Here is a 14,763-nt window from a genome sequence, read left to right as displayed (position 1 = left end):
ACAAGGCAAGTCGCACTCAAGATTTGTAGGCAAAGCCATCTGGTGCTCCACTTTGGTAACATCTTCAGCACAATGTACATCTCCACAGAAGGCCAACGATGCCGTTGAAGAACGATAACAGGATCGAGATCAAGGTGGTAATGATCACAAAGATTGTCCTCCAAACCAGCCTAAAGAGGTTGAGGTTGTGGAAGCGGGACCCCGGGGGGGTGGGTTGGGGGCGGAATCCTGATCCCTCAGGTTATGAATTCACTGTCCGAGAACTTTTGTGCTGCTTGTTTCTCGATGAAGGCGAAGAGGGGTTGGCAGTAGACTTGGTATGCACCAACAAGATGGATTACGATTGCGGCGTTGGCTTTGTCTAGGAGCCAATAAGGGTTGTAGAAGCCAAAGCCAGTGAGGAGGTTTCTTGGCTATGTCTAGGAGCCGATAAGGGTTGTAGAAGCCAAAGCCAGTGAGGAGGTTTCTCGGTCCGAAAGCCGCATATCCCATGCAGCCACAAAGCATTTGTAATTAATCCTTGGATTAATAAAAGCAGAATCAGCTACCAAAGCGAGTGTCTTAATTATGCATGCATAAATATACTTTATATGGACATAGCAAAGCGAGTGTAAAATAACCAGAGTTAAAACGCCGAGAGAGAGTCCTAATATAATTGCAGATGGAACACTGTGCTTGACAGATCCATCAATCAAAAGAATCCAAGAAACGACGGCAGTGAAAGAAAAGAGAACAGTGCAAAAGACTGCTTGAGGTGTCCACCAAATGAACGAAGACATCAAATATTTTCACAATATCAAGATACAATTGTACAAGATAGCTACTTTATTTATGGAAAAAAAGTGATTTAAGGCATAGCTAAGTTCTCTAGCACTGTTTTACAGGGTCATTCAAATGAGTAAACGGACTTGTAGATCCATCTACAGTTCATTCATCTCTTGAAGCAGGATCCATCCCGGTTGAAGGATTGTCAGCAAAATATTCTTGGTGCTTCACATTTACGCCATGCTGCTCATTGAACAAAAAGAAAAATATATACAATTAATAATCGACCTTTATTTACACATGTTAATGCACTATTGTGTTTTTATCTACATATTTTGCACCTCATCTAACTCAAACTCAGATGTTCGGATACAGATATTAGTATTCCAAGAAAATGCTGTTAACTTTCCCTATTGCTTGAATCATCATTGAACAAAATACAAATCCTGACCAGTTGAGTTAAACGAAGAAAAATACACACCCAGGAATAATCTAAAGTCCCTTCATTAAATGGTTAATTTATTTTCTGCTGTTTTTTCCTTTAACAAAGAGTCCTACGCCTAGAAATGGGAGCCATAAAAGTCATTAAGACAACAACAAAAGGAAAATTTCGGTGCATACCTCTCGCAATGCCTTCGACAAGTCCTCCATTGTCAATATAAGGCGCTTTTCCTGTTTCCGCAAGAAGTTAAAAGACCGGAAAAATTAAGAGATACTATTCACAATGCAAATGTGATACCTTTTGCTGCTTATCCCTTTTGTCCTTGATGATTGATGCCTGCCTTGCTTTGCACTGCCTGCAGTAAGGTATAAACATTAAAAAATCTTCAAACACCTAAAACCAATAGAACAAGTCAGAAAAGATATTCACAACAAAAAAATTAAATTTTCAGATGATAATCCATAGAATGACTCATCTTGTGGCATCTAATGTAAGAACAGAAATTTGGCTAGGTAACTAGTTAAGCTATAGCTTTATACCTCTCGCTTCCTTTTCCCCTTTCCCTGACCCCTCTCTCAATCTTCAAAATCTAAAAAATTACAGATCTATTCCATTCTCGGAGTTCAAGAACCATATTCCCAAATCACTAGTTTGTTCACCAGAGAGAGAGAGGATGCCTTAAACGCCTATTTGTTTCTCGGAGTTCAAGAACCATATTCCCAAATCACTAGTTTGTTCACCAGACTAGCATGATAAGTATTTATGAATGTGAAAAAACCATGCACTATGGCGGGAGACTTACTGAAGAGCATCAGTGGCAACCTCTGCAACAAACTTCTGTGTGGCAACAGCCACCAACCTAATTCTGCCACAAAGGAGCAAAACAAAAAAAAAAATAATAATAAAAAAAATTTAAAAAAAAGGTCAATGCACAAGGAGCATATGACAAAAACAGTGACATTTTCTTATTTTTCAAATACACTTTAAAAACCAAAAATAGAAATTATAGGCTTCTTTGATTATGCTCAAAGGAATGTGATTACAAGAGATCTGCCACATGGAGATGTAAAAACTAACAGCCACGAGTTTTTACCTTGTGTTTAGTAAAATCTTTCAGATAAGAAAATGGTTATATTTCTAGATCATGACATCAGTTTCTAAAATTTCATTCCACTGAGGGTGCAGCTAAATAACCAAGACATGGCGCCATTCGATTAGACCCACCAAAGCAACAACATGCAAGGAGGATGAATAAAAAAAGAAACAAAGCAAAAGAAAAAAAAAATCTCCAAGCAAACGCATCCATGTCCGTCCCGTTGACCACAACCAGTTTAATTTTATGCTAATTGGATGACTAAATGTTTAGAATTAGGGGTAAATCTTTCAGCAAACAACAGAGAGAGGACAATTAGTTAACGACAGTCAATGGACAAGATAACCAACAGTTCCATATAACAAGCCATAAGTGAATAACGAAACATAAGAACTTCAAAATCAACAAATTAGCATCCCGAAAGACCACTAATTTTGCACTTAAAAATGCATTAACATCCTCCTTAAAAACTAATTTTGAACTTCGATTCAATAATTTTCTTTTTATCCAAAAATCTTGATAATCAGCTCGCCCCGTGAAATACTACAAAATTATCCTAACTTACCCTAATCCAATTGATCAGCTAGTTAGCTTAATTTCACGCATAGCCGAGCAATCATATTATACCAAAGAAGAAGAAGAAGAAGAAGAAAAAAACCCTAAAAAAAAAAAAAAACCAAAGCGGAATTAAAAGGAAAAAAAAATTGAAAAAAACAAAGCAAAGAAGTACCTACAATCGAACGTCGGGACACTGAAATCCACTCTTGGCAAGGTAATGCTCCACTAGCTCGTCGGGTATCTGAAATCAAAATGATCAGCGCAAAACATAAGAAAGGAAAAGGATTTTCGGAAATCGAAAAGGGGATTAATTGAAGAGAGAAGAAGAAAAGGACGAACAGTTGGAGTATAATCCATCAAAGAGGCGAGAAACTCTGTTAGGGCTGTGTCGTCGTCGTGTCTGCCATCGCTGGATTGCTGGTTGTGGTTCATTCTCTTCTCTTCTCTTCTCTTCTCTTCTCTTCTCTTCTTCTTCTCGTTGCCAGTGAATTCGGAAATCGGAATTTTTCTCCTTTTCTATCTACTTTATTTTTTTTCTTCTCGACAAATTTGTTAAATTGACTATCTAACAAGTTAAAATTAATAAAATGACTTTTTTATTTTTTATGAAGAATGAGCACTCAATTATTCTATGTAAAATGGTCGCTCTTGATTGTTTTAGTCATTTTATAAATAAAAAATTTTAAAAAATTATTTTGTTAATAAAATTTTTAGATAATTTTAATAAATACAAAAGTGTACTTAAGATATTTATCAGAATAAAAATTCACTCTTAAAAGAGTCAATTTTACAAAGGCATCATTTTTTAAAATGTTTATATTTTTAAGTTAAAACGATATGCCGTTTACTTGCTTCGCCGTTTGAGAAAACATGTAGTTCTCATTTGTTTTAGCTTTGCTGTCGTTTCGGATCAAAATGTCCTTTGAAGTACAAAAACGATATTAAACAAAAAAAGGCTTTATTTTAGAATTTTATTTACCCTTAACGTTAATTTCTCTATAAAGTTTGTTCTAGTTTTTCCGTCGTTGGAATACAAACCAAAATAATCAACGTTGTCTTTCGCCTATCAAAAATTCTTGTCGTTTAAGTATTATGGAGGTAGTCGTTTATCGTTCAAATGTCGTCTGTCATTTGTGTTTCAAAATCGCGGCTGTCATGTGTGTTTCAAAACCACATATCGTGCTCTAAAAATCAGGTCCTTAATAAGTGGGGAAAACGACGCGATTGTTCATTCTTTACAACTCTGCTGTTTTTTTTTCATTAAGTATTCTTTTGAATAGTAACTAAAGCAGATGTCGCTCCTTAGATAACTTTACTGTCGCGTTGAATTGAATCGAATTTTCTTTTTGTCCGTTATTCGAAAAAGAAAAGACGTCTCCTATGTCTTTATATTTTAGCGTCGTTTATGAAGATGATATGTCGTATAGAAATTCATTATCGTAATTGGTCTTCCTCTTAGACGTGTTTTGCTGCCGTTTTTATCTGTTCCTTCAAATTTCTTTTTAGTGTTACACGATTGACCGAGATGTCATAAATTTATAAAGTCCGCTATTGTTTATTATTCAAACGTGTCGTTTTTAACTTCTTGTCGTTTATGAATATAATTTGATAAACAAACTATATATGAACCAAGAACTCGTCAAATTTACAAGCTCAAGAGAAAAAAAAAAATGAACTTGTCGAATTTACTAAATTGATCAAACAGAATAATGTGCCATGACATAGGCGCACATTATTGGCTCAACGGAACCCCATGCTACATCTCCTATTCAAAAGTAACGGGCATAAAAGTTTCTTTTTTTTTCTATTTTTGTTAAATAAAACTATTTTCATTCAGTAGTACTAGAGATCGACATAAAAAACATTCATTATGATAGATAAAACAGTTAAATTACGACAGCAGAACATGAAGATTCACATAATTTCATGCAACTTTTTTTTGTTTTTATTTGTTTGTTACATAGCTGTAGTGTTTGATAAACTGAAAAGAAAGAGAAACCAGGACATGGATCTAAAACTTCTCCTTGCTATAACGTTGAATTTCGTCGAGATCAACAGCGCCAGGAGGGAAGGCAGGATCAGTAGCCGCTCTAAGAGCAGCCTTTGCCACGAAAGTAACATTAATAGGAGGATTGAACAGAGGCCCCACCAGAGGCAATTTTCTCAGAGGTTTCGCGCATTGGAGAACCTAAGATCATTTGGCACCGAGTTAGCATTCCACATCTTCAGATATTCGGTTATAGGGGGAAAAAACTCAGGTGACAAACTAGAGAGGGTCAGTCACAATTAGTGTAAATTAGAATATGGCAGCGTGCATGTTATCTATACGCTTTTACAAGCGTGTACCCTTTGTTAATCTAAAGATAAACCAGATGTTCCTATGGCTCGTATTAGTCGTATGTTTTCATATTAGCCTTTGTAAGATAGATGGGGAACATACACGCAAGAAAACGAACATACATATATTAAATAAGAAAGAATCGGCGACTAACCGTCTCCACTGGATAACCAATAACACCCAGAGGTAATTTTATGCTTCCAATACGGCGAGTTCCATAAACGAATCCAGGCCCCAAAATCACTCCTGAAAAAAGGGGTGTGTAAGTTATATAACACTGCTCTATAACTATCATATCATATCACATCATATCACCACACCAAACAATTCCCTTTGATGAAAAAAAGGGTGTTTAGTCATTCATTGAATTAAAAGCTTAAAGACACGTTACTTTCTCATTGTTCTTGTCAACTGGGAAGAATTAAATTGACAGTTAATGTAACTGAAGTTATAATGAGAAGATCAAAGAACTCACCTCCATGAGGGAATTTAGTTAGTAGCTCCACTTGAGTAGCTCTCTGCATTAACAAATAGAACTTTGTAATTTGTACAAGATCAAACCACGTCGTAACGAAGATATATCTTCCAGTCCATATAACAAATCAACCATGAATTGTACGCAGAACCATCACGGAAGCCATGTATGAAAATGTATAAAAGTTAGAAATGCTGAGGTGTACATATTGTATTTACAGTTAGTTAGGATAATATGTAATCTAGAGCTATAGTTAGCTTATTTCCTAATTTTCTGGTTAGTTAGATTTTGTTCCTAAGTTAGTGGTAAGCCAGGCTATAAATGGATTGTAAACTTTGTATATTTTTTCAGTACGTTTATTCAGAAAGAATCAATTCAGCCCAGCAGTGTTATTGTGTTTCTTTCTTCTTATTTACCTTTATGGTATCAGAGCTATTAAAGGGAATATTGAGTAGAGAGAAACAATGTCGGATGCAAGCAGGACTGATGGCTCTAAGGTAACCCCGGTTACCAATCAGCCAACTCCTAAAATTGCTCCCACTGCGCTTTCTGAAAGCACTTCTTTACAGATTACCACGCATAAACTAAATGGAAAAAATTTCCTTCAATGGTCTCAATCCATTCAAATGGTTATTAGAGGCAAAGGGAAAATAGGGTATCTAGATGGCACAAATGCCATGCCTAGTACTGATGACCCAACATTCCCAACTTGGGATACTCATAATTCCATGGTAATGGCATGGTTAATTCATTCCATGAAAGAAAAGATAGGGGAAACTTATCTATTTTTTTCCACGGCAAAGAAAATTTGGGATGTTGTAACCCTCGCCTATTCAGACCTTGAAAACTCCTCTCAGATGTTTGAATTGAGAAACATAGCACGGAGTCTAAGGCAGGGGGAGAATGATGTGACCCAATATTTTAACGACCTCACAAAGCTGTGGCAGGAACTGGACTTATTCAAAAGCTGCAACTGGAGAGATCCAGAAGATGCGGTACTTCATCAGCAAATGATCAACAAAGACAGGGTCTACGACTTCTTAGCTGGACTTAATAAGGAGTTGGACGAAGTCAGAGGACGTTTGCTAGGAATGAGACCACTTCCATCGATTGAGGAAATTTTCGCTGAAGTCTGTAGGGAAGAGTGGCGGAAGAAGGTGGTGCTGAACGAGACCACAAGTTTAGAGACTGAAAACTCAGCCATGGCAGCCAGAGGATCTCAAGGACGAGGAAACAAGAAACCTCAGTTGTGGTGTGACCACTATCAACGCCCACATCATACCAAGGAGACCTGCTGGAAGCTGCATGGAAAGCTAGAGAATTGGGTACCAAATGGACAAAGAAGCCGAGAGGCTAAAGGGCTCCAAACAGTTCAAGGTTCTAAGGCAGAAAAAAAAAATTGATAGCAATTCAGCCATGACATTTACAAAGGAGCAGATAGACCAGCTATGCAAACTTTAGCTGCCACTCAAACCGCAAATCCTCAGTCTATGGGTACCTCTTTTTTGGTACAAAAAGGTATGAACTTTACAGCTTATGGCAGTATATTAGTTAGTGGGGAACCGTAGATAGTGGACTCTGGGGCCACAGACCATATGACAGGTTGTGGGAATTTGTTCACTTCCTATACTCCTAGTCCTGGAACTCACAAAGTGAAGATAGCAGATGGCTCCTTTACAACGGTGGCTGGAATTGGGACCATTGAATTGAGTCCAAAGATCACTCTAAAATCTGTTCTCCATGTGCCAAAATTATCATGCAATTTATTATCTACTAGCAAAGTTACTAAAGATTTAAATTGTATGGTAAAAATCTCACAATCAGTTTGTATTTTTCAGGACCAGACTTCGGGGAGGACGATTGGCAGTGCTAGAGAGTTCGAAGGGTTACATTACTTCGAGAAGGATTCTAACGTGAATAGTCAAGTTCAAGCTACAGTGTGCAATACCACCGTGTCTAGGAAAGAGAAAATAATGGTGTTACACCATAAGTTAGGTCATCCTAGTTTTGCTTATTTAAAGCATTTGTTTCCATCATTGTTTCAAACTCAGGATTCCTTTCAATGTGAAGTTTGTCAATTAGCAAAACATAAAAGAGTTCTTTATCCTTCATTATCTTATCGTGGATCTTATCCTTTTATGCTTATTCATAGTGACATATGGGGTCCATCTAGAATTCGTAGCTTAACCAACAAAAGATGGTTCTTAACTTTTATAGATGATCATACAAGAATTTGTTGGGTGTATCTTTTAAAGGACAAATCTGAAACTACACAAATATTTCAAAACTTTCATTCCATGATTAAAAATCAATACAATAAGAGTATACAGATATTCCGTACTGATAATGGTACAGAATATTTCAACTCTTGCTTGTCCAACTTTACAACAAAAAATGGAATGATTCACCAAAGTTCTTGTGTAAATACACCCCAGCAAAATAGGATTTCAGAAAGAAAAAATTGCCACCTTTTAGAGGTAGCACGGGCTCTATTATTCACTTCAAATAAACTAAAAAGATTTTAGGGGGAAGCCATTTTAACTGCATGCTACTTGATAAATCGTATGCCAACACGAGTTTTAAATTTTCAAACACCAGTTAAAAAACTACTTGAGTCATATCCTGAGTCTCGTCTTTTTTCTTCCTTGGATTTTAAAATTTTTGGATGTACAGCCTTTGTACATAATCATGACCAGAATCAAAGCAAATTAGACCCTAGGTTACTCCACCACTCAAAAAGGATTTCGGTGCTATTCCCCAGAAAAAAGGAAATTTTTTACATCTATGGATTTTACTTTTTTTGAGGATCAACCGTTTTTTTCAAAAATTCTCTTCAGGGAGAGAGTATGAGTGAAGAATATTTTTTGGAGCAAAATTCGGTTGGTGATGAGAGTTATTTAAATTCTGGTGAAAACATAGTAGATTTGTGGGAATATTTTTGGGATCCTTGCTAATTTTTCTCCTATTTCCTTGAGTGAAAATTCAAATTCTAGTCCAAATTCTCAGGAAAATCAGAGTCTCACTCTAGAATCACAGGAAAATCCACAATCTACTCAAATGCAAAATTTAAATCCCACTCAAACCGTGACTGATTTAAACAAACTCTCGACCTCCAAGTCTTCCTCATTCAAACTTTGAGTCAAACTTTGAGTCAAACATGGCACCAAATTCAAATGTGAATCTAAATCCCACAAACTTATCCGAGTCAGGGGGAGTATTGCACACACAACCAGAATTCCTGACTTATTCTCGGAAGAAAAATTCAAAAAGTGACAATAATCCTAAAAATCCTCCCTGCCAACAACCCAATCCAGAGTCGGGTTCAAATACGAAAAGTGGTGATCTAGATGTGCCAATTGCTATAAGAAAAGGGTTCAGGACATGTACACAACATCCCATATCAAAATTTCTGGGATATGAAAATTTGTCTAAGTCAGTTCAAGCTCTAATAACGAACCTTGCAGACGAAGAAATCCCTAAGAATGTGGAGGATGCCCTGAAATGCCCAAATTGGATGAAGGCTATTATGGAGGAGATGAATGCCCTAGAAAAAAATAATACGTCGAAATTAGTACAGAGACCTCTGGATAAGAAACCGGTGGGCTGTAAATGGGTGTTTACCATTAAATACAAGTCAGATGGTTCAATTGAGCGCTATAAGGTGAGGCTGGTCGCCAAAGGGTATGCGCAGACATATGGGATAGACTATCAGGAGACATTTGCTCCTGTGGCCAAGATTAACTCTATTAAGAGTCTTGCTATCACTTGCAGCAAATTTAGATTGGCCACTACAATAGCTGGATGTCAAGAACGCCTTTCTGAATGGCGACTTAGAAGAAGAGGTCTACATGGAGTTGTCACCAGGCTTTGATTGTAATGAAGGCAGCGGTAAGGTATGCAAATTACAAAAATCACTATATGGGCTGAAACAGTCTCCCAGGGCCTGGTTCGACAAATTCACGAAGGCTCTAAAGGAACAAGACTACAAACGAGCTCACTCAAATCACACTATTTTCTATTGACACGTGAACGGTAAGATTGTTGTCCTTATAGTTTATGTGGACGATATAATCTTGACAGGTGATGATAAAGAGGAGATGGAGCGGATAAAACAAAAGTTGGCAACTGAGTTCGAGATGAAGGACTTGGGCAACCTCGGGTATTTTGTTAGGATCCTGAAAATCTATGCTTCATTAACAATACTAGAAATGGAAAATTACAAGATAGATGGGCGGTTTCGAGGACCCCCGACCTCCAAAATAGTGCACAGCACTAGACACTCTCTACAAATTTGATTATCCCCTCCCTAGCCACTAAACCCCTTATTTATACTCTCCTTAAGACTATTGAAAAAGACTTCTAAATATTAGGTTCCTAACATATTTTTGGGCATGGAGATTGCAAGAAGCAAACAAGGCATATTTGTTTCACAAAGAAAATATGTGTTGGACCTACTTCAAGAAACTAGAATGATAGGTTGTAAACTAGTGGACACTCCGTTCGATTCAAACTTAAAATTAGGGGAGAATTTGAACAGTGAGCCTGTGGATAGAGGGAGATACTAGCGGCTTGTTGGGAGACTTATTTACTTGTCTCACACTAGGCCAGACATAGCGTTTGCAGTGAGCCTTGTAAGCCAGTATATGCACTTGCCCACAAAGGAACACATGGAGGCTGTGTATAGAGTTCTGAAGTACCTAAAAGGCAGCCCTGGTCGAGGTCTGTTTTTCAGAAAAACCAGTGAGAGAAGTGTTGAAGTTTTCACAGATGCTGACTGGGCAGGTTCGATTGATGATATGAGATCGATTTCAGGGTATTGTATATTTGTTTGGGGAAATTTAGTAACCTGGAAGAGCAAAAAACAGCCAGTGGTGGCCAAAAGTAGTGTTGAGGCCAAGCTAAGATCTGTTGCACACGGTGTATGTGAAGTTCTTTGGCTAAAACAGTTGCTAAAAGAGCTGAAGGTTGTTGTGAAATTACCTCTGAAAGTTTATAGTGATAACAAAGCAGCAATTAGCATGTCTCACAATCCAGTTCACCATGACCGAACAAAGCATGTGGAAGTGGACAGGCATTTCATTAAAAAAACATTGAAGAGGAAGTTCTGTGTGTTTCTTATGTTTCAACTACAGAACAAAAAGCAGACATCCTTACTAAGGGACTTGTCAGACCTGCGTTCGAAAAATTGGTGTGCAAGCTGGGCATGTTTAACTTATACAACCCAGCTTGAGGGGGAGTGTAGAAAAGTTAGAAATGCTGAGGTGTACATAATGTATTTACGGTTAGTTAGGATAATATGTAATCTAGAGCTATAGTTAGCTTATTTCCTAATTTTCTAGTTAGTTAGATTTTGTTCCTAAGTTAGTGGTAAGCCAGGCTATAAATGGATTATAAACTTTGTATATTTTTTCAGTACGTTTATTCAGAAAGAATCAAGTCAGCCCAGCAGTGTTATTGTGTTTCTTTCCTCTTATTTACCTTTAGAAAACAATATTTAAAGATAATGAACAGACTAAATGAAAATAGGAGACAAATTTTACCACTTAACTATTATGCTTCAGAAAGACAAAGGATACTAATATTAAAGCGCCTTGAGTAAATACATGAAGAAAATAAAGCCAATATATCCAATACACTTGCAAACAAACCTCAAATGAAAAGTGAAAAAGATGGTACCTTTCCCTCGTAATATCCACGAAATAAAGGGGAAAATAAATGGGTCCCTTTCTTCTTTATCCCTTTCTCCTTTATTGCACTTGCAGAAGAAATGTAGACAAATCTTTTCACACCTGCAGGATTGAGATCCAGAATTCAATTTGCACAAAGAAGCGCAGGCAAACTCTGCTCGGTATTTTAGGATTAGCTGATATCTCTTCTGTCACGTTATTCTCATCCTTTTTGAGACCCTTTTTTTCTCATTTGGGGAACATCTTTCAAGGCAAACAATCCATAAGGACATGTTTGCATGTCATATATGGGAAACAGAAAGGCAGAAATGTTTCCCTTTCTCCTGGAATAAACCACATAATTACTTTTGTAGCGTTACTAAATTAATTTAGTAACTTGTAATCATGTGCAGTGGACAATTTGATACTTAAGCAAGTAGGATTTCTATTCTAAAGTTTGTGCACACGAGAAAGGGAATCTTCCTAATAGTTAAATAAACACCCCTTTCTTATTTCTTTTCCTTCATTTCCAACATCTTTCCATTTTTCATTACAATCCTCCAGAAGTTAGAAAACATGTCGTTAACCATAACTTCACAAGAGATAAACGGTATTACCAAACCATAATAAGTACAACTGAAACATTAGTATGGATTTATACCTTTTTCTGAAGCAGCTCTAATTGCATTAATATTTGCAGTCCCGTTGATCTCATACATGTGCGAATTGGGGCCCAAGCCACCGACACAAGAGATCTATAAAAGAAAGCTAAATTAGAATTGTAGACAAATCCCTTCCAGGAAAAGCAACGGAACCAATATCAAAGGCTAAGTAAATGGAGGAAGTGTATCATTTTGATAAGAAAAGTTTCCCCAATTTTAGTCAATAATTTGATTTATTTATTTGTGGAGTTATAGCTTGATTTAGAGCATGGCTACTTTAGTTTAAGAGAAAAAGGAGTTAAAATATTCCTCCTTGGCCATTCATGTACATTGAAAATGAGTTTAAAGGATTAGATACCACAGAAGTGACTCCATTCAAAGCATCCTCCCAAGAACCAGGTGATAGAAGGTCTCCTGTTGATTGAAATAAGGTTGAGAACCATCATAATATTCCAAAACCAATGCCTTTATTAGAACATATAATACAGGAAAACAGACCTTGATGCCAAGTCACGTTACTAGCCCATGAATCCTTTATGGATGATCGACCAGATCTAAGGAGGAGGAAAAGTGTAAGAAAACCAAACACTCATATCCTCAGCAGAAAAGCTCCACTTATGGGTAATAAAATTCGGGTTTTACTTTAGTCCAAACCATGACTTCTGTTGGTTATAAAAATATTTGGAGGATATAGAATAGATTCATGATGTTTAGAATGGGCCATCAGCAAATAATGACAGGAAATCATTAAAACAAGCAAACATAGTATGGTATTTCTTCATGCATCTTTTTATTATCGTCATGATTATTATCATTTTCTTTTTACAAGAAAGGTATTTCGTCATATATCATCTTCATAATTTCACAATGTCAACATCCATATCACATATACCATTCAGCATACACGCACGCATATCTATACACTTTCTAGGTTTAATCTTGAAGCAAGGTTATAGTTGTCATAATCCATACTTCACAAGTAACTGTTGATATTCCATCATCTTCTCTCTTGAAGATGCTTTCTCATAAACGCGTTTGTTTCTATTTTCTTTTATCATTATTTTGTTAGGATAAATAACGAGTTTAGTATCATACAGGCATAAAATTGGCCGCTCAGTGAACAATTATGTTAGATTCAATAGACTAACAACATCCTCTCAGACAACAACCACATATCAAGAAGCAAAAGAAAAGGGCGATGAACATGGCAAAGAATTAAACCTGCTCACGCTTGCAACAGACAAACCACGGTCTACAGCTTCTTTACAAATATGTGAGCCAATAAATCCATTCCCACCCAACACAAGTAACTGAAACAAAATAAAAAATGAAAATGAATAATAGCATAATTATTAATTCAACGGACCCTTGAATTGCCAATTCTGCGGGAAGGTAACACCCTCAACCTCATCAAACAAAATACCTTCTCTGCAGGAGGAGGGACATTGACAGTCTCCGCTTCCTCAACTTCAAAGTGTTTGTCACTGTTTGACGCAGCCATTGAACTATAAGGCACGAATAATCAGAATATAAAAAAGAATGGATAACAGATTAACTTGATGCAAGAGCAACTGAGTTAGTAAAATTGATAGTTTAATATCCACCATAACCAGCTTCACTAACTAAAACTATCAAGAGAAAACCCAGGAAGAGGTATATTTCTCTGTTTTGGCCAAAATCTAGACCAAACATATTCCTTTGCATAAGAAATCAACAGAACATACAACTTAAGGAAAAGGGAAAGACAGCCAATTATTTTCACCTATTTGTGTCCTACAGCAAATTCATGAACGAAAAAGAAACAACAATATAATAATAACCAAAAAATTATGATAGAACCATCAGGAAGAATTACGACAAGTGCACCCGAAAAGTAAACCAGAAAGAACCGGGAAAACAAAGTACTCAAAATGTTTGCCACACTTTCCCAGCAGCCAAACATTACATAACATTACTTTGGAAACAAAGACACCAACAAGAAACACGATCACAATATAACTACAAGATAAAAAAATTGCATATAAAAATTGGAATTGATTGCAGAAGATTAAGAAATTAATGAGAGCAAAAAAAGTCAAAAAGGAGAAAGATAGCTTACTAGAGCTAGGGAACTGATGATGATCGATAATGGACCAAACCAAGAAACCAGTGTCCTCATTTCAACATTTTCTCTTCCATTTTTCTATCAATAAACTTGCTGCTGTTTCAATCCACGAATGCTTGACTTATTCTCTTATACAGTTTTTGGTCAAAATTATAGCGCAAAAACATAATCAAAACTAAATTAAAAATGACAACCTTACGAACTAAAACAAGCTAAATTATCAGAGTCAAACACAACTAGTAATTAAAATATATAAAAATCCAAATTTCAAAGATAAATGTTTCTAGAAGAAGTTATAATAATACTAATAAGAATAATTTCCTATCAAGGTGGTTGTGAGAACCGCCGGCGGTGAATCTGGCAACCATCGAGGTTGGGCATTTCTCGAAACCCTGTTCGGATTGGTCTAAAATCTTCGAATCCGGCTTCGGACATTTCCCGCCAAGAAATTCATAAATCTACGAGACTTTGCCGAGTTTCCATTTTCCAAGTTTGGCGAAGCATAAATTCAGAATTTGCTCATCACGAAACTTTCGAAGCATTACGTAAATGTCGTTTGTCATTTATTTGTGGTCTTAAATTGAATTGAAATGTCGTTTATGGTCAAAATCAACAAAAATGCTGAACGGCGGTTCAGCACTGCTCCAGAATTAACTGTCA

At 36.6% G+C, this 14,763-nt stretch overlaps 2 protein-coding genes across 2 annotated transcripts; both read right to left on the bottom strand.

Annotated features, from left to right (window-relative positions):
- Positions 1–749: 749 nt before the first annotated feature.
- Positions 750–3,414, bottom strand: LOC21390567 (transcription initiation factor TFIID subunit 10). The gene is made up of 6 exons (XM_010110006.2): positions 3,198–3,414; positions 3,035–3,099; positions 2,010–2,072; positions 1,505–1,562; positions 1,387–1,437; positions 750–1,008 (listed from the first exon to the last, which is right to left on the bottom strand). Exons 1-6 carry the CDS (start codon positions 3,288–3,290, stop codon positions 928–930), a joined length of 411 nt encoding a protein of 136 aa, XP_010108308.1. The 5' UTR covers positions 3,291–3,414; the 3' UTR covers positions 750–927.
- A 1,398-nt stretch (positions 3,415–4,812) lies between these two features.
- LOC21390566 (uncharacterized protein At1g32220, chloroplastic) lies at positions 4,813–14,228 on the bottom strand. Its single transcript, XM_024173419.1, has 10 exons — positions 14,098–14,228; positions 13,423–13,504; positions 13,221–13,309; positions 12,498–12,553; positions 12,358–12,413; positions 11,999–12,092; positions 11,348–11,460; positions 5,672–5,714; positions 5,351–5,442; positions 4,813–5,046 (listed from the first exon to the last, which is right to left on the bottom strand). Exons 2-10 carry the CDS (start codon positions 13,498–13,500, stop codon positions 4,870–4,872), a joined length of 798 nt encoding a protein of 265 aa, XP_024029187.1. The 5' UTR covers positions 13,501–13,504; positions 14,098–14,228; the 3' UTR covers positions 4,813–4,869.
- Positions 14,229–14,763: the final 535 nt, after the last annotated feature.

Source organism: Morus notabilis, unplaced genomic scaffold (genome assembly GCF_000414095.1).
Source record: "Morus notabilis unplaced genomic scaffold, ASM41409v2 Scaffold615, whole genome shotgun sequence".
Lineage (NCBI taxonomy): Eukaryota > Viridiplantae > Streptophyta > Magnoliopsida > Rosales > Moraceae > Morus > Morus notabilis.
Note: the sequence above shows the minus strand (reverse complement) of the source record. Positions and strands in the feature narration are given on the sequence as shown.